The sequence below is a fragment of the Rhineura floridana genome, chromosome 1, assembly GCF_030035675.1.
Source record: "Rhineura floridana isolate rRhiFlo1 chromosome 1, rRhiFlo1.hap2, whole genome shotgun sequence".
NCBI lineage: Eukaryota > Metazoa > Chordata > Lepidosauria > Squamata > Rhineuridae > Rhineura > Rhineura floridana.
In genome coordinates this window covers 293,564,655-293,592,090 of record NC_084480.1, presented here as the reverse complement: position 1 = coordinate 293,592,090, position 27,436 = coordinate 293,564,655, and the positions used below count along the sequence as shown (strand labels likewise).

Genomic DNA, 27,436 nt, shown 5'->3' with positions numbered 1-27,436 from the left:
GGTTCCCCTTGGAAGGTGGTCACTGGAGGCTTATTGGTGTTTTATAATATTTGCATTTATTCATAAATGTACAGATTGAGTATAGATGGAGAAATAGTTAAAAACAGAGGAACTCCACTTGATCTCACAACAGGTCTCTAGAGACACAGCCAGCGCTCTAAGGCCTGGTGTGCATGCATCATTAAACTGCACTGAACAGGGCTGCAACTCCCATCAACCCCAGGCAGCATGGCCGATGGTCAGCAATGATGGGAGCTATAGTCCAGCAACATTTGGAGGTGCACAGGTTTAAAATGGTTTAACACAGACAATCACTTTGTTCCTTCTGCATTTCTGATTGCATGGGAAGAAACAAGCCCAAGTCTGGCTTGTTGTGATGTGTGAACTCAAGCTTATGGTTTGTTTGGAAACATCTAGGGTTCTTCTTGCTGGTTTGTTTGGAGAGAAAAAACCAGAAGCCTAGGTTTACATGTCTCAACAAACAAGATGATTTTTTTGCTTGTTTCCTCCCCAAGATGGCACAGTGAGGAGCAGCAGATGTTCAAAGTGCTTATGCATGTCAAACCATCGTTTATTGTAAAATGTGGTTTAATATTGTGTGCAAACCAGGCCTCAGATACTTACAGAACCCAGACTCAGTTCTCCTCCTCTATAATTGAAGCTTCTCTTCACATGTAGGACCCTTGATAATGCCATTTGGAGAAAGTGGTGTTTCCTTTTCCAGTATTTCCTAGCCATTCTGAAGGACAGCATTTGAGACCAATGAGACAGCTCTCTCTCTGACAAAAGGAAACAATTTTGGTAATGGAGTTTCTGAGCTCCATTAACCCTGTTCTGTCCATTCCTCCAATTTTACAACAATATTTATTACATTTCTATCCTGCCTTTCTTCCAAGGAGCTCAAGGTGGTATACATATGGGAGGAGGAGAGAGAGAGGGAGAACAGAGGCTAGGGGTGTATTTATTGATTTGTTTATTAAATTTATATCCCATCCTTCCTTCCAAAGGAGCCCAGGGCAGCAAACAACAAATAATAAAACAATGAAAACTTCCCCCAAAATCTTAACATCTGAAAAACAGTTCCAATAAAGATGCAGACTAAGAAAGATGTCTCTTTAAAAGGCTTGTTGGAAGAAGGTCTTCAGTAGATGCTAAATGACTAGCTCAGTGTCATGAGTTTCATGGCTAAGTCGGGATTTCAACCTGATCTCTTCCATCTCAGTCCAACACTCTGACCACTGTACCACAGTAGATTTCAGGGTTGAGGCATTGTGTGTGTGTGTAATCTTTCTCTGAAAAGAAAGCATCCTGAAATTCTACATGCCATGTTCACACTCTTGGATTTAAGAGATTTGTATCACTGCCCTGACTCTGGGTACCACAGCCTTCAGAGGTATGGTGGTTGGTGATCAGAGAAAGGGCCTTTTTGGTGGTGGTGTCCCAGTTGTAGAGCAGTCTTGCCAGAGATGCTCAGCTGGCACCTGCTTCACTAGGCAGCAGGAAAAGGCATTTTATTCTCCTGAGCTTCTAATGGGCAATTGATTATATTCTTGTTGTTCACCTGCTATTCTTGCTGCATTTACTGTAGTTTTATTCCTTGTTGTTTTAAATTAATTTTATTGAGTTTTTTAAAAACAGCAGAAATAAATAATTATTTATTGTTTTCATTTAATATTAATTGTGAATTTTTACATTTTTTTTTCTGAAAGGAGGGATAGAAATCTTGTAAAATTAAAGAAAAGAAAAACTAGGGAATTTTAAAACCAATTATTTCCCCTTTGATGTCAAATTGACATGAAGGTCCTCTATTTAAACCAGCACAAAGCTGCTGAATCAGGACAGCAGGAAAGAAAACTTATCATGTCTCTGTTGGGCGACATTGGACTTGAGGAGGTTGATTATCTATACCTGACATGTTAGTTCAGCCGGTCAGCCACCAGGTAAATCTGTTAACTGTAACAATTTGTTCACATCATGTTTGCGTTTTAAAACCTGCATAGAAATGCTACTTTGCACAAAATGGGTGTAGCTTTAAAGGCTTGCTTCCCATTTAATTTCGCTTCTTGGTGAATTAAGGAGATGGAAACATAATCAACCTAATCAATTAATTCTGTTCTCATCTAGTCCCCTAATGAGCAATATAATAGCCTTTATCTCTTCTTATGAGAAAGAAGAGACTCCCAAGTGATGTAGGTACTTTGCTTGTAAATCTGAGACGTTCATAATGATGAGGCTTCTAGTTTTGAATGGGGTCGTTGCAATATGCTCTTCCTTTTAATATCTATCACTAGAAGGTATCGATATTCACAGCAGGTTTCCTGTTATTCTGGCCTTAAGCATTATATGTAGCGATGTGTCTGGAGAGAGAGGGTGGGCTTATTTATTTATTTAATTTATATACCTTCTTTCCTCCAAGGAGCTCAAGGTGCCATACATGTTTTCCCCCTCTTTATTTTATCCTCACAACAACCTTGTGAGGTAGGTTAGGCTGAGAGGCAGTTGCTGGCCCATGGTCACCCAATGAGCTTCATGGCCAAGTGGGGCTTTGAACCCTAGTCTCCCAGGTCATAATCCAACACCCTAACCACTTTGCCATTATCATCCTTGCATGATACAACCCAGCATGGGTTGTAGCCAACAAAGTCATTCCGTGGGGCTTGTTCCATGGGGCTTTCTCACCCACTCTTCTCCACATGCACTCCCTGCTCCCCCCAAAAAAATCTGTTCAGGGTTTTCCCCCAATCCTTCAGAGCAGATTTGGGGTGGGCGTAAAGGGGCTCATGGGCAAAGGAGTGGAAGTCTCATTGTGCAGATGAAAGCCCTTGCGTTAACTTCACTGGATACAACCCCCTATTGATAGCTGCGTGTCCCACTTTTGTATGAACCTGCTAGAGGGGAATGCACAGAGGGAGGGTTGCTATATTTTAGTACACTGAAGGCTCTAGTTCCACCCCGATGGGATTCTTCGCTGTCAGTGAAGTCCAAATCTGAGGCAGAGGGCAGGTTTTGTTCTTTACTGCCAACATCATTCAAAAGTGTTGCATGTTATTTTCCTCTCATAGCAATTAAAGTTAGCTGTCCATTCTACAGGAGAAAATTAAGGGATAAAATCAGGGACTAAATCTTGTCTTTGGGCCTGATTATTCCAGCTGTTCAGTCAATCAATCAAGTCTGTACCTATTTGGATTAAGCCAGGCCTTGGGCTGTCTTTCTTGGTCATGATGGAATGTAACGGAATATGGCTCAGTGTATGCAACAGAATGTCATTCATTCATAGATAGATAGGCACTAGGCAGAGGGGAAGCCCCTTTCCTTTCCAAAAGGAAAACATTATGAACAGTATCATACTTTTTCAGGGTTTCTCCTACCTTTTTATTCTACAGCAAACACATGTAGCCTCCCACCCAAATTTAAACCAAAGCTGTCCCTGGCCACATCCACATCAGACCTTTATTCCACTTTAGACAGTCATGGCTTCTCTCAAAGAATCCTGGGAAGTGTAGTTAGTGAAGGGTGCTGAGAGTTGCTAGGAGATGCCCTGTTGCCCTTACAGAGCTTCAATCAGAGAGGCTGACTGTTAAACCACTCTGGCCACTGGAGCTCTGTCAGGGGAATAGGAGTCTCCTCTCAGCACCCTTCACAAACTACACTTCCCAGGATTCTCTTAGGGAAGCCAAGACTGTCTAAACTTGGTGTGGGTGTGGCCCCCTGATTAGGCAAGCCAAGCAGCTGTGAGTCTGGCTTTGAGAACACTGACAGTTGGTTCTTACTGAGCATGCCCAACATTATCATTGAGTTCCAGCCAAAATTTCTTAAATTAATTAAAAATCAGCCAGGCTTTTTTTTAATGTTTAAACTGCAGAAGATGAAGGTCAGAGCATGAGGCAAGGTCAGTAAAAGGATTACAGGTACTCGGTGAACATGGGTGATTTTTAATTAATTTGAACAAATTATGAGAACTCTGACAGAAAAAAGTCCAAAAGGGGTCTGGTTTTTCTCTCTCTCCCTTTTTAGTTTGAACTCTCTATTCTCTCTGACTGTTTTATGTATTGCCATGAAAATTTAAAGGGTTGTTAAGCAAGCATATCTGAGTTCAGGACTATAAGTTTTGTAAGGTTTTGTTTTGAAATTTGCTTATGGGAAGCATCAGAATGGCATGGGGATATTTTCAATTTTATATTGCGGAATGCCAAAAATCCATGGTGACTATAGTATACAGCTACTCTTGTGGCTGTATTATGTGCAGACCAGCTCACTCTTCAGACCTCTGCTCCCAATGCATGGATTAGGACAGCAGGCTTGGCTAGGATGTGGATGGGCAAGGCTAGTTAGCATGGCCCTGCTCTTCCTGAGGGGGGAGGCTAGATAAGGGGCTAGATAATAATTTTTATTATTGTTACATAATTCATCCCACTGCCAAATGACAGCAAGGCAAGACTTGCTTCTGTCATGGGGCTGAGCGACTTCCATCAGTTCAGTCCCACTCTGGGCCTATCCAAATTATTGCTGTTATGTGCCTTCAAGTCAATTACAACTTATGGCGACCCTGTGAATCAGTATCCAATAGCATCTGTCATGAACCACCCTGTTCAGATCTTGTAAGTTCAGGTCTGTGGCTTCCTTTATGGAATCAATCCATCTCTTGTTTAGCCTTCCTCTTTTTCTACCGCGTTTTCCGTATTTGGTTGGTGGCCTCGAGATCCATACATGTCCTGTCATGGTCAGATTATTGTGAAAACCTGATTATCAAGCATCCATATGTGTCTAAATTGCTTTAGCATTGGCCACTAAGTCCACCTCTTTTCAGTGATTGGTTCATAATGGTTGTTTGCTTTTTGTGTGCCTTTTCTGAAGAGTGCAAAAACAGATATCTTTTTTAAAAAAATTCCCACGCATGCATAGGTTTGTGGATGTGCTATTGGGTGGGAAGGAGACAAGGGGCTTGGCATACGAAGGAGAAACGCCCATGGCTCGCCTACTGCAGGAAAGTCTGCAGCATTGCCTCCTAGTGCACGGATGTTAATGCAAATGATTATTGGTTTAGGAAAGCATATCGGTGTTTCGATGGTATTTCTAATGCGGATTTGTGAATGCAAAAATCCATACTAGCTTGCAACATCATATGGACAAGGGTTAATTAATGAGGACACAAAGGTATAACATTGCAGATTATACAGTCGTATCTGTTGCCTCAGATGTCCTTCATGGATTTGCTGCCTGGTAGGAGATGGCCACAAAGGATGACCCCAACAAAGATTAAGGTTGAGGGCAGGATATGTTTCCTGAATAATCCAGACACGTTATTAGTGTTGATAGTAGCAGTAGCAGTAGTAGTTTAATTTACTACCTGCCAGTCACCCTAAGGTCACAGAACAGGTTACAACAATTTAAAACACTACATTAAAAACAGTTTAAAGCAAAATTACAATCACAAACATAGGATGGGTCCTAAAATATATATTGATATCATATTCTTGTTACCAGACGCAATTTTTGATTTTTATTGTATAAATCTGTTGTAAGCTAGAACCCCTTGGAGCTAAAAAAAAAAAAAAAAAAAAAAAAGGTGGGGGTGGGGATAGAGGTATCCTAAATAAATAAATAAGACTTTGCACTGTGGAATTGCAAATGTGACACATTTTCTGAAGTCAGTGGTCTACTTGCGTCAGCATTGACCTAAATTAGAAAGGGCGTAGAGTCCTCTGTACCTGTGCAACCCTAAATTATTCATGTTTTTATACTGTTTAAATTTTTAAACTGTGTTTTAAATTTTTTTTATAAGATCTGTTTTAAATTGTATCTGTTTTAATGTTTTTAGTTACTGTAAACCGCCCAGAGAGCTTCGTCTATGAGGCAGTATACAAGTATAATAAAATAAATAAATGAATAAATAAATAAATAAATGTCAAGGAGCAGGATTTGCTGGTGTGCCGCATAGTTTTCCCATTATCTCTGTTGACGGTTCCAAGACAGAGAGGTCCACAGAATTGCTTTTCCTGCAGGTTGAAATGGGACCTTTTCATTCACAGTCTCCATTTCTGGCTTTCTTCTATCAGGAGCTCATACATTGGCCATATCTGCACTGTACATTTCAAGCAGCATTGGACCACTCTGAACAGTCAGGATTTCCCCCACAGAATCCTGTAGTTTGTGAAGGGTGGTGAGAGTTGTTAGAAGACTCTTGTTCTCCTCACAGAGCTACATTTCCCAAATTCCCTAGGAAGAGGGATTGATTGTTAAACTGCTCTGGGAATTGTACCTCTTTCTTGGAATCAATTAGCAAGTCCTGTTTGAGAATACAGATGCGTCACTGTGGCCTTGTAAAAGATTCTACTCCTGTATCACAATATCATGCCCTTTGCCCAAAGAACTCAGTGAAGAATACGTGCTGGGTGGGTATGGGGAGAAGGTGCACTCCGTTTTACCTTCTGTCAGGGTGAGCTCACAGAAAATGACTGGCTCAATCCTATGAAACTCTGCTCAGAAATAAGCCCCACTGAGTTCAATGGGATTTACTCCAAGGTAAGTGCAGTAGTGTAGTGTCAAATTCAGAAGTACAGGGTCCCTTCATGATAGTCACAGCCACAACCCTTCCTCCCCTTTTTTGCTGCTGGGTTGAGAATGAAATCCTTGTTACTGCTTTCTCCTACAACAACAGACATCCCTAGGAGCCAATAAGCATGAAAGGGGAGAGTGTTAGCTACTGAAGAGAGTCTTCTCACTGGCTGAGTCACCTCCTTTCACTTGATTGGCTCCAATCAGCAGGAAAGGACAAGGAAGCATGTTAGAAGATTCTTCTCAGTGGCTCACTCCCCTTTCATGCTGCTTGGCTCACAGGATGCTGGAGGCACAGGGACCATGATGGGACCCTGCTCCCCTAAAAGCAAAGGGTCTAAGATCTCCTGAGACCCTGGACCACTACATCCCTGGGTAAGTGGGTATAAGATTACAGCCTCAGTGAGCTTAATAGCTGAGCAGAGATTTGAGCCAAGGTTTTTTTCTGTGGGCTCGAGTCGGGGGGCTAAGCTTTTTGGACCTGAGGGCAGTAGTATAGTGGCAATTTCAGAAGTGCAGGGTCCTACATGGTAGTCACACCACACCCTCACGGCCACATGCCCTATTCCACTTTCCCTCATCTCTCGTGCTCTCCCTGTCATCTTGCGAGTCCACATATGTCCCTAACAGTCAATTAGCATGAAAGGGGAGGCTTTTGTTAGCTACTGAGAAGAGTCTTCTCAGTGGCTGACTTACCTCCTTTCACTGATTGGCTCCAATTGGTAAGAAAGGACAAAGACTTTTATCAGTTGCTAACGTGCTCCCCTTTTCATGCTGATTGGCTCTTACATAGGGACCTGGCAGGGACCCTGCTCCCAAAAAAGTAACGGCTTTATGACCCTCCCATGACCCCAGATGACTACTCCCCTGCCTGAAGGTCATATTCATCCTCGGCCAACACTTCAGGGGCCATATGCTGGCAGTAGATATGGCCACCCCGATCTCTCTCACTCGTACACACATGCACACAGCCCCTCCATCCTCAGCTGATCTATGCAGATCAGCTGGGGGGGTATCACCTACTCTCTACTCATCAGATGATATATCTGATGACCTGGGCAGGAGTAATTAGTATCCTCATCAGGGCACTGACTCCACCCATTTCACTACTGTGTCTACATTAGTATTTTACCACTGATGCCACCAAAATCAGGGGTCGGAGAAAAATGTGCTTGGCAGGCTGCATCAGGCCCCTGAACTGAGGATTAGTTACCCCTGCTCAATCCAGTACATGGCACTGGCTCTCCATGTAATGCCCCGGTAAATCAACGTTTCACTGATGCTTTGTGAGTGTGCCTGCAAGTGTCAAGGATTGCCTGTACCCACATGAACCAGCTCAGACCCTGCGGTCTTCTTCATGTGTCCCACGCAAAGGAGGTGCAGAGAGTAGCCACATGAGAATGGGCCTTTTTTAGTGATGGCCCCCCATCTGTGGAACACCACAGTCTTTAGGCACCAGGCTAAGACCTTTTTGTTTCACCAGGCCTTTGGTTAATTAAATTGCCTCCTACGGTGGCATTTGTCTTTTAGTGGGATGAGTAGGACTTGAGCATATTCATATGTTACTAGGTGAACATTTTATGCATTTTGTATTGTTCATTGTTTTATTTTTTTTCTGGTTTTAAATTGCTTATCTTGTCAAGTTGCTGTGAGATTTTTTCTTTTGTACAAAGCGACTGATCAGCGTAGTAATGCTACTACTAGTAGTTAGCATGTATTCATGTGTGCATGTCAGACAGGGGTGGGAAACCTGTAGTTCACCAGGTCCTGCTGGACTCCACCTCCTAACAGTGCCACCTGGCATGACCAACGGTTAGGGATAGTGGGAACTGTAATTCAGCAATACCTGGAGAGCCACAGGTTCACCATCCCTGCTATAAGGAATAAATATCAAATACCATTTCATGCTGTTTGAGACTAGTTGTCTCTTATAGTCAATAATACTCTTGATATTGTGCATACTTTTTTTTCCAAATCTCTCAGAAACATCAAGAACTTTAAAATGGAACGAGAAACAGGTTCTGCTTGCTTACATAGCACACACCTGAAGCAACACTGAACAGAGAGTACTAATCCAGCTTCTCTGTTAATCAACAAACCTGATATCCGATGCATGGCTTGTGAATGCTGAATCAGACCTACGCCATAGTGAACTAAAGGAATTTCATGGAGGATAAAGCTTTCAGTACCTGCTAGCCACGGCAGCTGTGTTCTGTCTCCAGCGTCAGAGGTAGTAATGCCTCTGAAACCCAGTTGCTGAGAACTACAAGTGAGGAAAGCACTGTTGTGCTGGGGTCCTGCTTGCTGGCTTTCCATAGGCATCTGTTTGGCCACTGTGAGAACAGTATACTGGACGAGATGAGCATCCATCAGGTTCTTATTGTATTCTTATTGGAGATCTGGCCAAATCTAACAGGAGAGAGTTGTTGGATTTGTTGTCAGCAAACACTCGTTTTTAAAAAGCAAATATTTGTGGATTCCTACTTTTCATCACCATGTAGTTTACTTAATAAAACCAGCAGTGTTTCAAGAGACAATGGGGTGGAACCATGTTGTCTAGTCAGGTTTCCTCTTATGATAAAACTTACATAAACAAAGGTAACTTGAATTAAATTTAAAACTTGTAATGGCCTGGTATTTATTTATTTATTTATTACATTTATACCCCGCCTTTCTTTTCATGAAACTCATGGTGGCTCACATATGGATCCCAGACAGTCTCCCATCCAGGCACTGACCAGACCTGACCCTGAGCTGGCCTTATGTGCCTTCAGACCACAGCCTGGGATTCTGCAGCCAATCATACTTATTTGGCACAGTGTTACCATTCATGCTCAGAACTCACAATTTTGTCTAGTACATCAGTGTCACAGTTCAGATATGCAGTGTTACCCACATGACAAGCTGCAAGAGGGCACAATACCACTTGGAGGGGTTGTGTGGAGGTGCTCATTGTGTGAAATAACCTCTCTACAGAGGGCTTTTACTCACTCACACTTTGGAATATGAATTGTCCCAGTTCACACAATCTGCAGCTCTGCATGATTCCCTGTTAGATTGCAAGGCAGACAGGAGCTGTTCCACTCCTATCACCGCCTTACCAGAAAGACCATGGACCTGCCCAAAAGATCAGGGATCAAGACTGTATCTTGAGACTGGGGACTGACTTCAGGTTTGCAGGATCTATTGTTGCTGTTTTTAACTAGAAGCCTGAGATCTTCCAGAGCCAGCCACAAAAGACATACACATAGAATTAAAGATTATTGTTTTTCTAACAATATTCTAACAATTATTGTTTTTCTATTGTTTTGGGCACTACTTGGGGGGGGAGAGCAGGGGAAGTCTTCTGCTCCTCTGATCTGTGGATGAAAATCATGTGCCTCTCAAACTGGGCTTCTGTGCAGCATCACTCTTCCCACATGCTCTGTGGGTGGGTAGGAGGCGACGAGGGAGGAGGTGGAGAGTAAGACGGGGTGGAGTGGAGAAAACAATTGTTTTAAAAAATGGATGGTGGTGGTGAAGAAGAATGGAGTGGAGGGGGGAAAGGAGCCAGAGGGCAAGAACGTGGATAAAAGAGGAGGAGGCAGCAGCAGAATGGGGATAAAGAACTGTGGAGGTGAAAGATAGCAACGTGTATGTGTGTGAACGCTGTGTTTGCACTTGGCACTCAAAATGGCCTCCACCACCCTCTCTGGCTACTGTGCTGCATTTACAGTATTTTACCTTTTTTACATCTCAGGGGAAAATGTTTGCTTGGGTGAGTGTCCCTTAATTGGGGGCAGGGTAGGGTCCCGGAGGTGCTTAAGTGAGAAAGATTATGCTTGCTGGCTGAGAGGGTTGCACTTGGTTTGATATGCAAAGATCTGAGTAGTGGCCTCTGCCTCTCTCCCCACCTCCCTTACCAGCGGAGAGACCACCATTGCTATTTTATGGATAAAAAGAATTATTCTACCTCTGTATATGTGTGTTTATTTTTAATGTTTTAGGCTACTTAGATGTGCAGCAGCCAAGGCCAGCACCTTGTAGGCGTTTTTTAAAAAAAGTAACTGAAATGTAATTGTAGTGATTACTTTTGAGAAAAAAAATAAGTAATCTGTTACTTTCAGAACAATTGTAATTGTAACGGTAATTACTACTTTTGGGGGCCATGTTATTGTAACTGTAATTTATTACTTTTTAAAAGTAATCTTCCAAGCTCTGGCCATGGGGTGGGAGTGCATCACTGAGTGGGCACCAAAGGTGGCCTGCCCAACCTCCCCTTCCCAAACTGGAGATGGGCCTGTTCACACTGGTGGTTCAAGACCACTGAAAGACCGCCTCCTTCTCTACAGACCATCTCGGGTGTTGAAATCAGCAGAGGGGACCCTTTTGGTAGTTTCACCACCCTTGGAAATGTATGGGGGAAACGGCTTGGGAGAGGGCATTCTCTGTGGTGGCCCCTAAATCGTGGAACTCCATCGCTACCTAGGTGCATCTAGCAACTTTGCTGTACTGTTTTAGGTGAATGCTGAAGATGCACTTCTTTATCCTGGCCTTTTATGCCTGACACATGTATTTTTAGGACCCACCCTATTTGGGGGTTTTAGGTTGTTTTAAAAGTATTTTAAAATTGTTGTAACCTGTCTTGGGACCTTTGGATGAAAGACAGGTAATAAATGATTTTGATTATAATCCCCCCTAAACCATGAAGCTCACTGGGTGTCCTACTTGGGCCAATCACCATCTCTCAGGTCCTGCTTATGGGCTTCCAAGAGACACCTGGTTGGCCACTGTGAGAACTAGATCCTGGAGCAGATGGGCTATTGGCCTGATCTACGAGGCTTTTCTTAGTCACGTTAACCTACCTCACAGGGTTGTTGTGAGGTTAAAATGGAGAGAAGGAAAATAATGTATGCTACCTTGAGCACCTAGGAGGAAAGGTGAGATATAACAACAACAACACAAAACCCCCTCCCCTTGTTTGTTTGAGCGGTGACAGGCTTCATCCCATAGAAGGAGTTACCAAGCCTGCAAATTCCATTCGCTTCTTCCAAACTACAGGTGTCTGTTGATTTCCTTCTTGTCCTCAGGGTTCTGCAAGCATCTCTCCATTTTGTCCCCAAGAAGACGCTGCACGCTGCTGAGAGAAGCATGTCGACGCAGAGAACTTGGAAAGGGAGCCTCCAAAACAAAACAAACCCCGCATACGAACCCATCCGCGGCACTGCCGCCCTCTGCCATGAGGCGTCAGCGGCTGCAGCAGAGCCAAGCAGCCCACGGGACTAGACAGGAGCCAGCAACAGCAGGAGCAGCAGAGCAGCGGCGTCTCCACGTGCCGGGGGGGGGTGAGGTGACAGCGCCTCGGCGGGGCGGGGCAGGGCTGACGCTCGCAAGCAGCGAGCGGCAGGCGGGCGAGGAAAGCTGCTGCGGCATTGGCAGCGCCCGCTCCTCGCTGGCAAGAGCTGCGTGGCTCTCCTCCTCGGTCAGCCGGGACGAGGCGGGATGGGGCCCCTGAAGGAAAGCAGCAAGGTGAGAGGGCAGTTGGAAGAGTGGGGGGCTCTCAGGAGGGGCTGGCAAGTGGTGGGAAGCCCGAGCGGAGGAAATCGGGATATGCGTGTGCCTAGAACTTCAAGGCATGCCTCTGTGCCTGTAAAATACCCGCGTCGCCAGCAAATATACGCGCTCGGTAGGCAATGTGTATGCGTGCTACAGTGTGTGTGTGAACGCGGCTGTGTGCTGACCCTGGGACTTAAGCGCTGGCTCGAAGGGGTGTCTAAGCCTTGAATGCGCCCCAGCCCCCTCTATTTCTTTTCTTTTTTTACACCACCAGATGAGGCAGGCTGATGGATATTCATTGCCCCTCTCTAAAATGCCCATCAGACGCCACAGCCGAAGCTCAAAGAGCGAACGGTGCTGATTCTGATGGAGTCTGACGTCATTAAGGCATACTATTTGGTTTTCAGGGCGTGTGTGTTTATTAGAGAAGGGAGATTAAATGGGGGGCATGGGGATGAGGGAGGGCTGAAGTGAAGGGAAGCCATAAGCGGCGGCGAGCCCTGCATTTTACTCCCTGAGCAAAGGGTAGCTCGGGGGTGTCACTTCCCTTTACCTCTCCCTCCCTGGCAACAGCACCAGGCAGAAGAGCGTCCCTGGTCCGTCCCTGATAGAGTCTGACGTCACTACTACTGGTCTGCCCCTGCCGCCGATTTTTCTCTGGTTTGGGGGGAGGGGGAGAGACCAAGCTCACAATAACGTCATCGCAAATCTGGGAAGGTGTAATGGACTCCCCAGTTTCCTCTGGGTATTCCTTCCCCGCCCTCCTTGCCTCCGTCTGAGTCTCTCGGGGGCCGGAGCCCTGCCGATACAAGTGGTGAGGCTACTGACAAGGACTGTGATAATGGCTTTTAAGAGCCTTTCCAGCTGATCCAGTTTTAGCACAATAAGTGCAGTGCTGTTGCCCAGTTGTTGCAGAGAAGGCATGCATTGCCCATTTGGAAAACCTTTCTCCCTTAGTTGTTGACATCTTTTCATGCTCCCTCTCCAGCACTGGTCTGCACCTCTTCCTGGACTCCCCCCCCCCACACAAAGTCTCACTGACTGAACAAGGCTAAGCCTCATCCATTAAGTGTGGATATGACGATGGCCTTTTTGTGTGTGTGGACAATTTCACAAAATGCAGTTGAGGAATACATCCACAGGCGGCTGGAAAAGCCCTAAGGGCCATTTCACACATGATGGTAGAGTTGCCTGGAGTGTGCACTCAACAGGCAGCAGCAGGCAATTGCAGCTTCCTGGCAAGTGGACCATTACAATGCATATTGCATGTCAATTTGCTGCATTCTTACTTCACAATTTTAGGTCTGCAGTGGCCTGAAGGCTCAGTTCACGAGTGGCATAACAGCCACTGAAAATCACTTCTGAGTGGGCAGGGCTTCACACAGTTTCATGCTTAGAAACACTGGAGCTTCAGGGTACATCATTGGTCCACCTAGCTCAGTATTGTCGCACTGATTGGCAGCAGCTCTCTGGAGTTTAGGCAGCAGTCTATTTCCAAACCTACCTGGGGATGCCAGGAATTGAACCCGGGACTACATGTGTTTTACCACTGAGCTATGGCCCCCTCCCCTTTTCCCACCATTTGTTGGTGCCAACCACATGGTTCACTGGAATGCTAGCCATGTGCAGCTCTGCCCATGTGGAAGCACTTTTTGGTGGTAACCTGTCTGCCGACTTCGCATTTTGAGTTGGACCTGACTTCACGTTTTGACTGGTGGGGCTGGGCACCTGCATGGAATTAACGTGCCCATTGTTACTGTCATTGGCAGGAGCACAAAATTCAGGACAAGGAGATCTGCCGCAGCCGGATTCCTCGACTAGTCCTCCGGCCTCATCTCCCCCAGCAGCAACCTCGCCACCAGAAAGTGTCACCGGCATCTGAGTCTCCCTTCTCTGAAGAGGAAAGCAGAGAATTCAACCCCCTCAGCTCTTCTGGAGGGTCTGCAAGGACAATCAGCAGCAACAGCTTTTGCTCAGGTACTAGAAGAAAGAGGGTGTCTATGAAAACGTTGATCTTTTAGGCCCTGGAGGAGGAATCAGTGGCACTCCAGTTGTTGTAGGTCTACAACTCCCATCATCCCGATCCTTGGCCATGGTGACTGGGGCTGATGCAATTTGGAATCCCACAGCATCTGGAGGGCCATGGATTCCCCACCCCTGCAACAGAAAGCTACTCACTCAAGCTTGTCTTAGCAACTTGGTGTGTGCATGGAATCTTCCAGAGAAAGTCAGTGGCAAGGCAACCTGCTTCAACTTCTTAGGAATATAGGAAGCTACTTTATACTGAATCATACCATTGGTTCACTCTGCTCAATATTGGCTATGTAGGAGAGAATATGGGGATTATTATTACTTTTATTTTATATACTGCTTATATGCCAAAATGGCTTCTATGCTGTTTATAACTATAAAAACAATTCCAAAATCCAAGATTAATTAAAATACACAATAGTAATTCCATCAGAGCATTATTTAATTAAAACATCCTTAATTAAAATAATTAATAATTATTAATATTAATAATTATTTATAATTAATTATTGAAAATAATTAAGCATTCTTAATTTGAATTTATAATAACAAGACAGCTAACAAGCATGACAAAACAGTTGAAAAAAAATCAGTTAAAACAATAAGATTAGAAGTTCCAGGTTCAGGGGAACCTCCCTAAATTGGTACAGGCGGGCCCCGCTTATACGGCAGGTTCCGTTCCGGACCCCCGCCGTAAAGCTGAAATTGCCGCAAAGCAGAACCCCATTGAGTATAATGGGGTGCGTCGCACAAAATGACGCAAAGTCGGCTTTAAAACGGGGAATGAAAGCTGCTGCATTAGCGGAACGCCGGTAAGCGAAGCATCGGTAAACGGGGCCCTACTGTATGTGTTCAAAAGCTGGCAGAATGCCAGTACTGATGCAGCCTCTCATATTTCAGCAAGGAGGACATTCCACAACACTTGTACCACCAGTGAAAAAGCCTGCCTTCGTGTTACCTAGAGGTGTAAAATTCCCTGAAATTTTGAAGCCATGGGGAAATCCCAAGAAAAAAACCTAGAATTTTCAGTAAAAATGGAAAAATATGCAATACCGTATATTCCGGCGTATAAGACGACTGGGCGTATAAGACGACCCCCAACTTTTGAGAAGATTTTCCTGGGTTAAAAAGTCGTCTTATACGCCGGAATATACGGTACTTATTTTTTTAGCATGCTTTACAGATAAAACATCACTTTGTTACTTTAGAAATGATATATATGGTGTATTATTTGGTTTGCCTGTAAGATTATCACGTTTGGTATATTAAAAGTATAGTTTGTTCAGACAATAATTACCAATTCAATTTACTTTTTATTTTTTAAAACAATTGTTACAAATTCAGCTACAAGCTGCTGACTTGTAAAGAACCTAGCATCTCTTTGGTTTTGTCTGTTTATGAGGAGTAGGCAAAAAAGTATAAAGACAGAAGAAACTATCAACATTATATTTATTTAGTTATTAAATTTGTAACCTAACCTTATGTATTTATTTATTTATTTTCATTTCTAGACCGCCCATAGCTAATAGCTCTCTGGGCGGTGTACAAAACGAGATTAAAATACAATATAGAATAAAATCAGTAACAAAGGAACACATTGAACTAAAAACATTAAACATAAAGCATTAAACATTAAAATGCCTGGGAGTATAGCCAGGTCTTAACCGGCGCCTAAAAGAAAGAACTGTAGGCGCCAGGCGTATTTCCTCCGGTAAGCTGTTCCATAATTCCTCCCAAAGGAACCCAAGGTGGCAAACACAGAAGTCATTGTTGTTGTTATGTGCTTTCAAGTTGATTACGACTTATGGTGACCCCATGAATCAGTGACCTTCAATCGTATCTGTCATTCACAAGTCATAAAACATGTAAAAAGATATTTTCAAAAGTAAAACAAAATTATTATGTATTCTGAAAATTATTATGTCTCCTCCGGTCCTCCACAGAGTCAAGCAGACATAAAGCATTCATTTCAATAGAAAGAGCTGAAAACAAGAGGGGACAGGAGAACTAAATGTATACCACATGAAATTTATTCAGTCTCATTTTTTCTGTCACCATCAGTTTCTGCTGTTTTGTATTGCTTGGTACTTTTTCGCATTCCTTTAAGGCCTAGTCAAGAGGACACAAACAGATTCACCTCCTAGGCCAACATGAGGAAGCCGGCAATCAAAGAAGGCAGTGAATCCTTCCTATCTTATGTCAATGGCTGTGCCTCCTAGAGGCAGAAATGTTTCTTGCTCTGCATTTGAGAGTTGTACTCTCAGTGTACGACTCAGGACTTGCTTATTTTCATTGCAGAGGAATTGTAATGATCTGATGCTGTACTTAATTTCCTTAAGAGTCTATTCCTTGGTTTTTGAACTCATTTTGGGGGAGTAAATATATGAACAACTTGTCTTTAACATTTTATTCATTATTCTAAAACGGGTTCCCAAACTGAAGTCTGTGGTCCACGAACTCCATTCATGTGGTTCATGGCATGTCTGGAAAAAAGATAATTAAAAGGCATGCCGCATCTAGCACAGTACCTTACAGTTGCTACAACAGGCAGAAAAATCATGAAGTAGTCTGCCAATTAAAAAAAATAAAAAAGGCTTGGAGGGGGACCATCCCCCCCATTTTTCTGTTCCTCGCCGCAAGCCTTCACACCTCTAGTGTTACCATACATTGATAATCATCAGGCCGTGGCAAAACTAACAGGATATTTATTGTTTTAGGCATTGAAAAATGAGAGTAGTAGACTCAGTATGGTTGCTTGTGCTGTAGTTCAAGGAGGAGGAACCTGTAGCCCTCCAGATGTTGTTGGACTCCAGCTCTCATCAGCCACTGCCAGCTCAGCCAACAGTAAGGGATCGTGGGAATTGCTGTCCAACAACATTTGGAGAACGACAGATTCCCCATCCCTATGTTAGCACAATTATTTTCCTTTTCACCCAAGTAAATAGAATAACTTCCCTGAGTGGTCCAGTGGCAGCAAATATACCAGCTAAAACCTGTAGAGCAGGGGTTGCCAAACTGAGGTCCATTCATTCAGGTGGTCTGTGGCATGGATTAGTGGTTGAACATGGGAGGTGGCACATCCGCTGCATTATATATTTATTTTTAATTGTATTGGATTGTTTTCATTTCTTACGTTGAATTTTATCGTATTACAATTTGAATTCTGCCTTTCCCAACCTTTGGGTCCCCACATGTTGCTGGACTACAGTTCCCATCATTCCTGACCATTGGCCATGCCGGCTGGGGCTGATGGGAGTTGTAGTCTGGCAACATCTGGGGGGGCTCAGAGTTTGGGAAAGGCTGTATGGAATTCGAATTTTAATACAGTAAAACACAATATATAAGAAATAGAAATAGAAGAAGTAATAAAAATACACTTAAAAATCATACAGCATGTAGCACCGTGCGTTGCGGTTGCTACAACAGGCAGAAAAATCATTAATCCACCAAGACCCTCAGCGATTTTCAAGTGGTCTATGGAGGGAAAGGTTTGAGAACTGCTGCTGTAGAAAGTTAGTATATTTGCTGAGCATAGGAAGTTGCCTATTTGAGTTGACCATTGGTTCATCTAGTTTAGCCTTGTCTACACTGTTTGGCAGTGGCTCTCCAGGATTGCAGACAGGGTCCTCTCCCAGATCCATCTAGAGAGGTCAGGGATTGAACCTGGGACCTTCTGCGTGCAAAGCAAATTCTCTACTACTAAACTACAGTCCTTGTTCATTCTGTCTGTCAGAAATGCGTCTCCCAAATAGACACTACATATATATCTAATGTTGTATTTTTCCACATGTCTGTTGCCTGGCTGTATACAGTAGAGCTTAGAGAGAAATAAATTCACTGTCAATGAAAGTCAGTCTTGGACACATGAAACATATGCTGCTGACTGAAATCAGATGTTACTATTTGGATTGCTGTTTATCTTAAAGTCTGCATGAACAAATTGGTATGCCCATTTTAAACAGAGCTGAAGTTTGCACATTTAAAGGATGAGGCTCATCCAGGAACAGCTTATAAGAGCTTGAAGATCTGCAAACTTAACTTTGTCTGTAAAACTTGAGGGATAATTGGTTTAGGAAATCACGAATTTATGATTTCTAAAGGGTTTTCTTAATTATCCAAAGGCATTTGTAATCCTTATCTCACTAATCAATGACCCAGCAGATCTCATGCAACACCAGTGATTTTTGACATCAAACCTTGCACCAATTCAGTGTCCTTTGTCTGGGGGGACAATATTAAAACAATGCCCATTTCATTCAAGTAGTGTTGAAATTACAGCATGGCAATGAAAGTACATCCCTCTCCCACCATCCCCAAAAGATATCTATACTAAACTTGTTATGTGCCTTCAAGTCGATTATGACTTACGGCAACCCTATGAATCAGTGACCCCCAATAGTTTCTGTTGTAAACCACCCTGTTCAGAGAGTCCATCTCTTGTTTGGTCTTCCTCTTTTTCTACTTCCTTCTGATTTTCCCAGCATTATTGTCTTTTCTAGTGAATCCTGTCTTCTCATCATGTGTCCAAAGTATGATAACCTCGGTTTCATCATTTTAGCTTCTAATGATAGTTCTGGTTTAATTTGTTCTAACACCCAATTATTTGTCTTTTTTGCAGTCCATGGTATCTGCAAAGCTCTCCTCCAACATCACATTTTAAATGAGTTGGTTTTTCTCTTACCCACTTTTTTCACTGTCCAACTGACATCCATACATGTTGTCATTGTTATGCGCCTTCAAGTCGACTACGACTTATGGCGACCCTATGAATCAGTGACCTCCAACAGCATCTGTCATGAACCACCCTGTTCAGATCTTGTAAGTTCAGGTCTGTGGCTTCCTTTATAGAATCAGTCCATCTCTTGTTTGGCCTTTCTCTTTTTCTACTACCTTCTGTTTTTTCAAGCATTATTATCTTTTCTAATGAATCATGTCTTCTCATTATGTGTCCAAAGTATGATAACCTCAGTTTCATCATTCTAGCTTCTAGTGATAGTTCTGGTTTAATTTGTTCCAACACCCAATTATTTGTCTTTTTTGCAGTCCATGGTATCCGCAAAGCTCGTCTCGAACACCACATTTCAAATGCGTTGATTTTTCTCTTATCAGCTTTTTTCACTGTCCAACTTTCACATCCATAGATAGAGATCAGAAATACCATGGTCTGAATGATCCTGACTTTAGTGTTCAGTGATACGTCTTTACATTTGAGGACCTTTTCTAGTTCTCTCACAGCTGCCTTCCCCAGTCCTAGCCTTCTTCTAATTTCTTGACTATTGTCTCCATTTTGGTTAATGACTGTGCCAAGGTATTGATAATCCTTGACAAGTTCAATGTCCTCATTGTCACCTTTAAAGTCACATAAATTTTCTGTTGTCATTATTTTAGTCTTTTTGACATTCAGCTATAGTCCTGCTTTTGTGCTTTCCTCTTTAACTTTCAACAGCATTTGTTTCAAATCATTACTGGTTTCTGCTAGTACTATGGTATCATCTGCATATCTTAAATTATTGATATTTCTCCCTTCAATGTTTACACTTCATTCATCTTGGTCCAATCCTGCTTTCCGTATGATATGCTCTGTGTACAGATTAAACAAATAAAGTGATAAAATACACCCATCTCACACCCTTTCTGATGGGGAACCAATTTGTTTCTTCATATTCTGTCCTTACAGTAGCCTCTTGTTCATAGTATAGGTTGCGTGTCAGGACAATCAGATGCTGTGGCACCCCCATTTCTTTTAAAGCATTCCATAGTTTTTCATGATCTACACAATCAAAGGCTTTGCTGTAATCTATAAAGCACAGGGTGATTTCCTTCCGAAATTCCTTGGTCCATTCCATTAACCAACATATGTTTGTGATATGATCTCTGGTGCCTCTTCCCTTTCTAAATCTAGCTTGGATGTCTGGCCTTTCTTGCTCCATATATGGTAAGAGCCTTTGTTGTAGAATCTTGAGCATTACTTTACTTGCATGGGACATTAAGGCAATAGTTCAATAATTACTGCATTCCCTGGGATCCCCTTTCTTTGGAATTATTGAACACTTCAATTGTTTAGTTTTGTTTAGTTTTCCAGATTCCGTCCCAGTAACTTGTAACATCTCTTTTGGTATGCCATCTGTTCCTGGTGATTTCTTTCTTCCAAGTATTTTAAGAGCAGCTTTCACCTCACATTCTAAAATTTCTGGTTCTTCATCATACGGTTCCTCTGTGAATGAATCTCATCTTTGCATCTCTTTTATAGAGTTCTTCAGTGTATTTTTAGTTCTTCAGAATATCGACATTACTAACATACATTGGCTTTCTACAACTTTCTATAACTTTCTCATGGTTTCCCTTTATAGTTCAAAGATGGTGATGAGGATTCTGAACACAGTCTATGGCTCCCTGTCTCATAGAACTATAATTCCGTGGTATTCCCAGGAAGAAGGAATGGCTACTAGGCTGTGTACATATAACATTTTATTGTAGAATCAATGGAGACTAAGTACTTGTTAGTTTCTGTGCAGATCTGTTGTTTTGGACCTGAAAAAACACTTCTTGAGAAACTAATTTCATTCAAAAAAAACCCTCATTGAACATTGCTTCTATGTTACCCCACTGTGTGTCCATTTGAAAACAGGTGAGAACACATGTAGGTGGTCCTGGCAATGGGGTGTAGCCGTACCTGCGCAATGACATTGTGGGTGGGCATATACCAACTCCTTCATTCACTTTGGGCATGTGCAAGGAGGAAAGGGCGTGGACAGCCTAATTAAGGGGAAGCATATCAAGTAACCGTACCAACCCTTGTGGACAGCAGGATCTAGAATCAATCCAGATTGAGAGCAGCATGTTGAGGATGAGCACAAAATACTCTGATTAAGAAAAAATACATTTTTGTGCTGCACAGTGTAATATGTACGCAGCCTTAAGTATGCCCTGACAGTGTACAGCTGAGGGAAGGCATGCTGCCAAACAGCCCCCAGTCACAAAGGAGGCCCACACTAAGCCCAGTTGTTACCACCATAAGGAAAAATAGTGCTCAAAGCATTCTTGTTAAGCTTTTCACATTTAGGAAGGATGAGGACAAGGTTGCTTAAAGAAAAGGCTCACTGACTTGTAAAGCTGAACCACTTGTGGGGATCACTTGCAGTCATCCACCTTGCTGTACTCCTGTCCTCGGTTTTAAGTGTTTATCCAGTGTTTGTTGTTATATGCCTTCAAGTCGATTACAACTTATGGCAACCCAATGAATCATTGTTTGGATATATTCGTAGGGTTTTCATGGTCAGAGGTATTCAGAGGTGGTTTACCGTTGCCTTCCCCTACGCCTATGGCACCCAGCATTCCCAGGCAGTTGCCCATCCAAGTACTAACCAGGCCTGACCCTGCTTAATTTCCGAAATCAGATGAGAGCGGATATGTTTATGGTAGTATGGCAGTAGACTTATCCAGTGTACTCCATTGAAAAGAAGGGTACTGATAGTGCAGAGGTGCTGGCAAATTGGATGAAGTGTCTTCTGGTGGTGATGGGGACTCTGGTCTCCCTGCTCTTCTCCCTCTTTGCTGCCGCTCTGTTTGTTTGTGTTCTTCTCTGTTCCTCTCTCCCTAGTTAGTTGGTGTGCGAAAGGGCCGTATCTCAGTGGCAGAGCATCTATTGTGCATGCAGAAGGTTTCAGGTTCAATCCCTGGTGTCTCCAGGTAGGGTTGGGAATATCCCCAGTCTGAAACCCTGGACAGCTACTTCCAGTCAGTGTAGACAATACTTAGCAAGATGGATCAGTGATTCCTGAGGGCAACGCTGCTTTCTTGTGTGCATCACAGAGGGAAGTGCTGGCCCAGCCGCTTCCTCTATTTAGTCTGAAACATTTCTGACCCCTTGGCAGAAAGCTCCATCAATCAGTTGCCAACTTGGAGTGCTAGAATGGTGAGGGGTGAGCCAAGCCACCTTGGATCATCTCACTGGTCTCATTGGCCCCACAACCCCAATGGCAGTGTCTGGCTGTGCTCATTGGCACTCTCACTCAGGGGCCAGAAATGTTTCATGTTAAAACAGCAGGCAGCTAGAGTCTCAGTTGCTGATATAGCCGTTTGCCTTCTTGTCTGCAGTGTGCTGCAATAGCACCTGTCGGATGTCTGCAGATTTTTTTTGGGGGGGGGAGGTTGGTGTGTGCAGGGTCCCAGACCTGTGCCTGGTAGTCTGACCCTGGTGGTGCCACTGGTAATTTGAAAGATCTTCCTTGCTTCTGCAAGTTGCCACTGAATGCAGGTCACCTGGCTTTTGAATAATATACCATGCTGTGTGTGCTGCATAATTATATCTCAGAAACCTGCATTAGCCCAGTATGAATAAAGTAAAGTTGTAAGAATATCATTATGAACATTACAAAATGTATGACTTCATAACCAAAGGCCTTCACACTCCAAAACTAAAATTAAAAACCTGGTCATTTGAAATATATGCTATTCACTTATACTGTGTTTATATACCACGTTTCATTTTTAGGAAAATACAAAAGCAGTTTCCAAGATATGAAAATAGTACAAAATCCATTAAGCTTGATGACTAAAATCATTTCAGCAGTCTATTTATTTAGAGAGTCTTGTGGCACCTTAAAAACGAGCAGAGGTTATTATGGCAGAGGCTTTTATGGACTAGAACCCACTTTATCAGATGCAAGGTGGTTTTTTAAAACATTATGTGTGTATTAATAGGTTTGACTTAATAGGTGTATTAATAGGTTTGACTCAGTGGTCTGAGCTGTATGTGCCAGTGTGTGTATTTACCTAAGAAGCAGGCTTTTACCCTGCATTTAAATTACTGAGACTTAAGAATTAATAACAATAAGAAAAAGCTACTTTATTTATAGAAATATGTAGTATATAGGAAAGGAATACCTAGTTCTGACTAACTACGTTGGAGGTGTAACGCCCAGACTTGGGTATTGCCCTCATGGTTCAGGAGAGAGAACAAAGACAGAGATGTCTCCTCTCTCCTCGGACAGTCGAAGAAGAAGACAAAGGAGGGGCAGGTCAGCTTCCCCGGGCTTATCAGTTTATAACAGAAGGTAGAGAAAAACACAAGTAAAGGTAGGCAGGCCTAGCCAGCTGGAGGACCCTAACTCTGTCTTTCTTCTAGAATGCAAACAAAAGAACCCAAACAGGCATTGCTCTGTCTTGCCCCACTTCCAACATCCAGGGTTTCAGGCAGGAGTCTGTCCCAGCCCTACCTGGAAATGTCAGGGATTGGATTAGACTTGGGACCTTCTGCATAAGCTTTTTTGCTGCCTTTCAAATGTTGCCTCCCCCATCGTGTCATATCGTAACAACAGCACTTTAACCAGGATGCTGTTTCCTTAATTTCACATTTTCACTGCTGTCCTAGATGCCAGTTGATCTGGGTTCGCAGACCTGCTGAGTTAGTAAGACTTACTCTCAAGAAAGCATGCCTAGAATTGCAGACTTGGAAATGTGATTGTCAGGATGCCAGCTGCAAATGGAATAATCCAGAGTACCCTCATTTCAAAAGGTTTGCACCATGGTTTATGTTGCATGCATAAATCCTTCCAGTATGGAATGCCACACAGTCTCATCATATGCATCATTCTGTGGAGATAAGTCCTACGGACTCCAAGGAAGCATGCTCCCAAATCCGTGAGCAAAGGATCATAGCTTTATTTACTACAGCAAGGTGTGAGGAACCAGCCTTTCTCCCCAGGCCTCGCCTCTCTTTGGCCTTGCTACCTCCTTGAGTACTTGTGCTTTGCTGCAGGGCAGCCTACTATACAAAGTCCAATCTGTTGCCCTGCCCACCTTTGGCCTCTGGCTTCCTCTGCCTTTATTACTTTTGGCTGTCCACCCACCACTAGCATGAGGCTCCGAGAATGTTACCCATAATAGAGTGTGGCCCTCAGGCTGAAAAGGGTTCCATGTCCCTTTGCTACTGCATGTAAACATCCACTTGGTTTGAGCAGCATAGACATACCTTATCATTACCAATGTTTTTTTTTTAGTCTGTAGGCTATACTTTACCTATGAAGTCACCTCACGGAGGAGAGAAATTAATAGTTGCCGAAACAAACGTACAATCAGAGAGCTTAGTGTTATTTTCTAAAAAGTGTGTCAGGAAGCCATATCCCTAGACTTGGAGTGGCATAATCACAGGGACAAACAAGGTTTTGGTGCTAAAATCCCAGGGGATTCCTGCTTCAGTTTTGGAAATGTCTTAAGGCACAGAGCTGATGCCTGAACTTGGGGAAGAGATGCACAGAGACACTTTAGGGGGTCATTTGGCTGCCAGAGCTCTCCTAAATTTCAAAGGGATGTGATTAGTTAAATCTGGACTAAATAGTAACCAGTTTGGGGGTACTATTTAAAGTTACAACACAATATTCTAACAACATTGACTTGTACCAAATGAAGTTCTACTCAGAGTAGTCCCATTGAAATGAATGGACTTTGGTTAGTCTGATCCATGCATTTTAATGGCTCTATGAACGTGACTAATAGTGGGTTGTATCCAACTCACTTTTACTCAGAGGAGACCCACTGAAGTGAATGGGCCTAAGTTAGCCATGTTCATTAATTTAAATGGAGCTACTCTTAGTAGGACTAGCATTGTATACAACCCATTATTTCTTCTATGAAATTGTTGATTGGTGGAAAAAGCAAGCTTTCCAAACGTACATTTATTCTGGCCAATTGCATGTGGAGCTCATGAGGGTGGCTCGATATAAAACTTGCAGCTAGACTCCAGACTTCGACAAAATGAACAAATACTTTGGTGTGTGCTGCCTGTTATCTGACATTGAAACAGGCACCCTCCCATCCTCTCTCTCCCCCACCTTCACCCTTTGGTTTGGATTTCAGCTGCAGGGTTCAGATGTCAAAGCTGAGAGAAAACATTCTCCCAGCAACATCAGCTGCCTCATCCACTGCAGAGAGTGTTTCCCTACATCGGGTCTGTTTTCCTCATAAGCTGCATTGCACAGCTGCTTGGGAGCTTCTCTCCAGCGAGCAGCACATTTACCTTATCGATCAGGAAAACTTAAACTTAGATTTTGTGTCAGCTATCCAGCTTTTCATAGCCCAATTGTGCAGGTGTTCCAAACAAAGAGAACAAAAAAGAGTGTCTCCTGAGCACCTGGGGGAACTTATGCCATAGAGATCTGCCTGCAAGGTAATAAGACGAGAAGGAGATTAAACTCCAGCCACAGGAAATGGAACCCCTTACCTAAAGCAGGGATGGGGAACGTTTTTCAGCCTGAGGGCCACATTCCCTCATGGACAACCTTCCAGGTGGGCAGGGCCAGAGGCAGAATGTCGGTAAAGGAAGCTGCCTTATACTGAGGCAGAGCATTTGTTTTTCTAGCCTGATAGCTCTTCAGGGATCCAAGCAGGGGATCTTTCCAAGCCCGACCTGGGGAAGTCAGGGACTGAATCTGGGACTAGAGATGGGCAGGAATTCCATTGAATTAGGATTTAGGACCAGATTTTCCCACATACTGTCCACCATGGCGGAACGATCCTGTTTGCTCTGAACTTCAGTGGCTTTCCCACGATACTGGATCTTTTCCTCGAACCAGTTCTTTTACTGGTTTTACTCACAGCACAGCACTACATCTCTCTTTCTCTCCCTCTCTCTCTGCCACCCCACTCTGCTCGAATAATCCAAGCTCCAAGCTGGAGGAAGCAAGCCAAGCCTATAATAAAGATTAGAAAGGCAAGCCTAGAGTCTTTAGTGTGGGCGAGACACTGTAGCCTTGCCTTCTAATCTCTGTAGTGTTAACCCATTAAATGATTAAAAGGCAAGCTAGAAACTAGGGAATCTTGCCCACGTTAAGGACTCTAGGCTTGCCAAGGAGGAGATGGGGGATGGGGTGCACTGAAAGCTGGTTTCCTCATTTCCTTTCCAAAAAGAAAGTGGCTGCTCTCTGTTTGCTAGTGTGAAAACTGACCAGCCTCAGACACAGGACAGCAGGAGGAGGTGGTGAAGCTGCAATCGATGGAATGCTTTCAGAGATGTACCAGCCAATGGATCCCATCCCTACCTGCCTCTGCGTGCAAAGCAGATGTTCTACCACTAAGCTACGGTCCTTCCCTGTAAGAGATGTGACTCTTACCTTCATACAGTAGGCTGTACTCTAGGAACACAAAAGTCAGAGGTTTCTACATCCCATCCCTACACACACTTCTCCATCCTCTCACCAGGCAAGCAAGAGCCATTATCACAATTCAAGGACACGTTCCAGCCAGACAAAAGCACTCAAGGAGGGTATGTAGCAGGGCTGGGTAGGGGTGTGGTGTGGGACAGTTAAATGGGCTGGTTCTAGAGGCTTGGAGGGCTGCATTTGCCCCTCAGCCTGAGGCCTCTCACTCTTGCCGTAAAGGGAAGCAGTTATGCTTTGAAAATAGAGTTTGATGTCAAATATCGAAGGCTGAATGCACACTTACCTGGGAGTACAGTGAGACTTACTGCACATCTGGTAGCCTGTTTAGTTTGCCATTTTAATCACAATCTAGGAGTATTAATGTAATATAATAGTTATGACTCTGAACTGTAACTAGGAAGTCCCTGGTTCAGATCTTGCCTGTGTCGTGAATTGAATGGGTATTCTCAGAGCAGCGTCTATCTCATAGCCTTACTTCTTTGTCTGCAGCTTGGGAGCAGTAATACTGACCTCCATACAGGGTTTTATTGTTAGGATTACTGAGGTAATGTATGTGAAAAGCTTTGAATGCACTAAGGCAGAGCCAGCTCCAGTGTTGAAGGGACCTTTGGCCCAGTGCTATTTACTGCGCCCTCTCCTACATTTGAGGCCCCCTTCAGCTGCAGGCTTATCTTGCTGCAGCAGCAGGCAGTTGGGAAGCCACCATTTAAATTTTCCCATAGTGTTCTGGAGTGCTTAATGTAGTGCGGCTCTGTGGTATTATGGGAAATTTAAATGGCCGTTTCCCCAGCTGGCACTGCCATTTAATTTTCCCACAATGCCTTTGAGTAACTCTACATCAGATGCACCAGGGCATTGAGGGAAATGGCAGCTTCTAAGATCCAGCTGCTGTATGTGAGATGCAAAGATAGGTGTTAACTCCAGTGGGGATTTCTGGAGGGTCTGACAGCAACCAGAGGGTGTTGTGTACTGTTGTAAAGAACTGTACACAGAGGATGGGTAACCTGTGGCCTTCCATATATTGTTGGACTACAACTATCATCATACTGGCCATGCTGGCTGGGGCTGATGGGAGTTGTAGTCCAGCAATATCTGGAGGGCCACAGGTCCCCCCCCCCCAAATTTAGATGCTAAGTGCTAATATTTTATAACAGGGC

The 27,436-nt window shown here is 43.6% G+C and overlaps 1 protein-coding gene and 1 pseudogene across 4 annotated transcripts in view; one reads left to right on the top strand and one right to left on the bottom strand.

The window, feature by feature from the left end:
• Nucleotides 1–11,937: 11,937 nt before the first annotated feature.
• SYBU (syntabulin) overlaps nt 11,938–27,436 on the top strand; it is a 70,056-nt gene continuing 54,557 nt past the window's right edge. For all 4 annotated transcript variants that reach the window (XM_061605286.1, XM_061605267.1, XM_061605259.1 and 1 more), the window contains exons 1-2: nt 11,938–12,063; nt 13,860–14,067. In XM_061605286.1, coding sequence (XP_061461270.1) covers nt 12,037–12,063; nt 13,860–14,067 — 235 coding nt within the window. In that variant the 5' untranslated portion in view covers nt 11,938–12,036. The remainder of the gene's footprint in view (nt 12,064–13,859; nt 14,068–27,436) is intronic.
• LOC133375913 (5S ribosomal RNA) lies at nt 21,438–21,556 on the bottom strand (annotated as a pseudogene).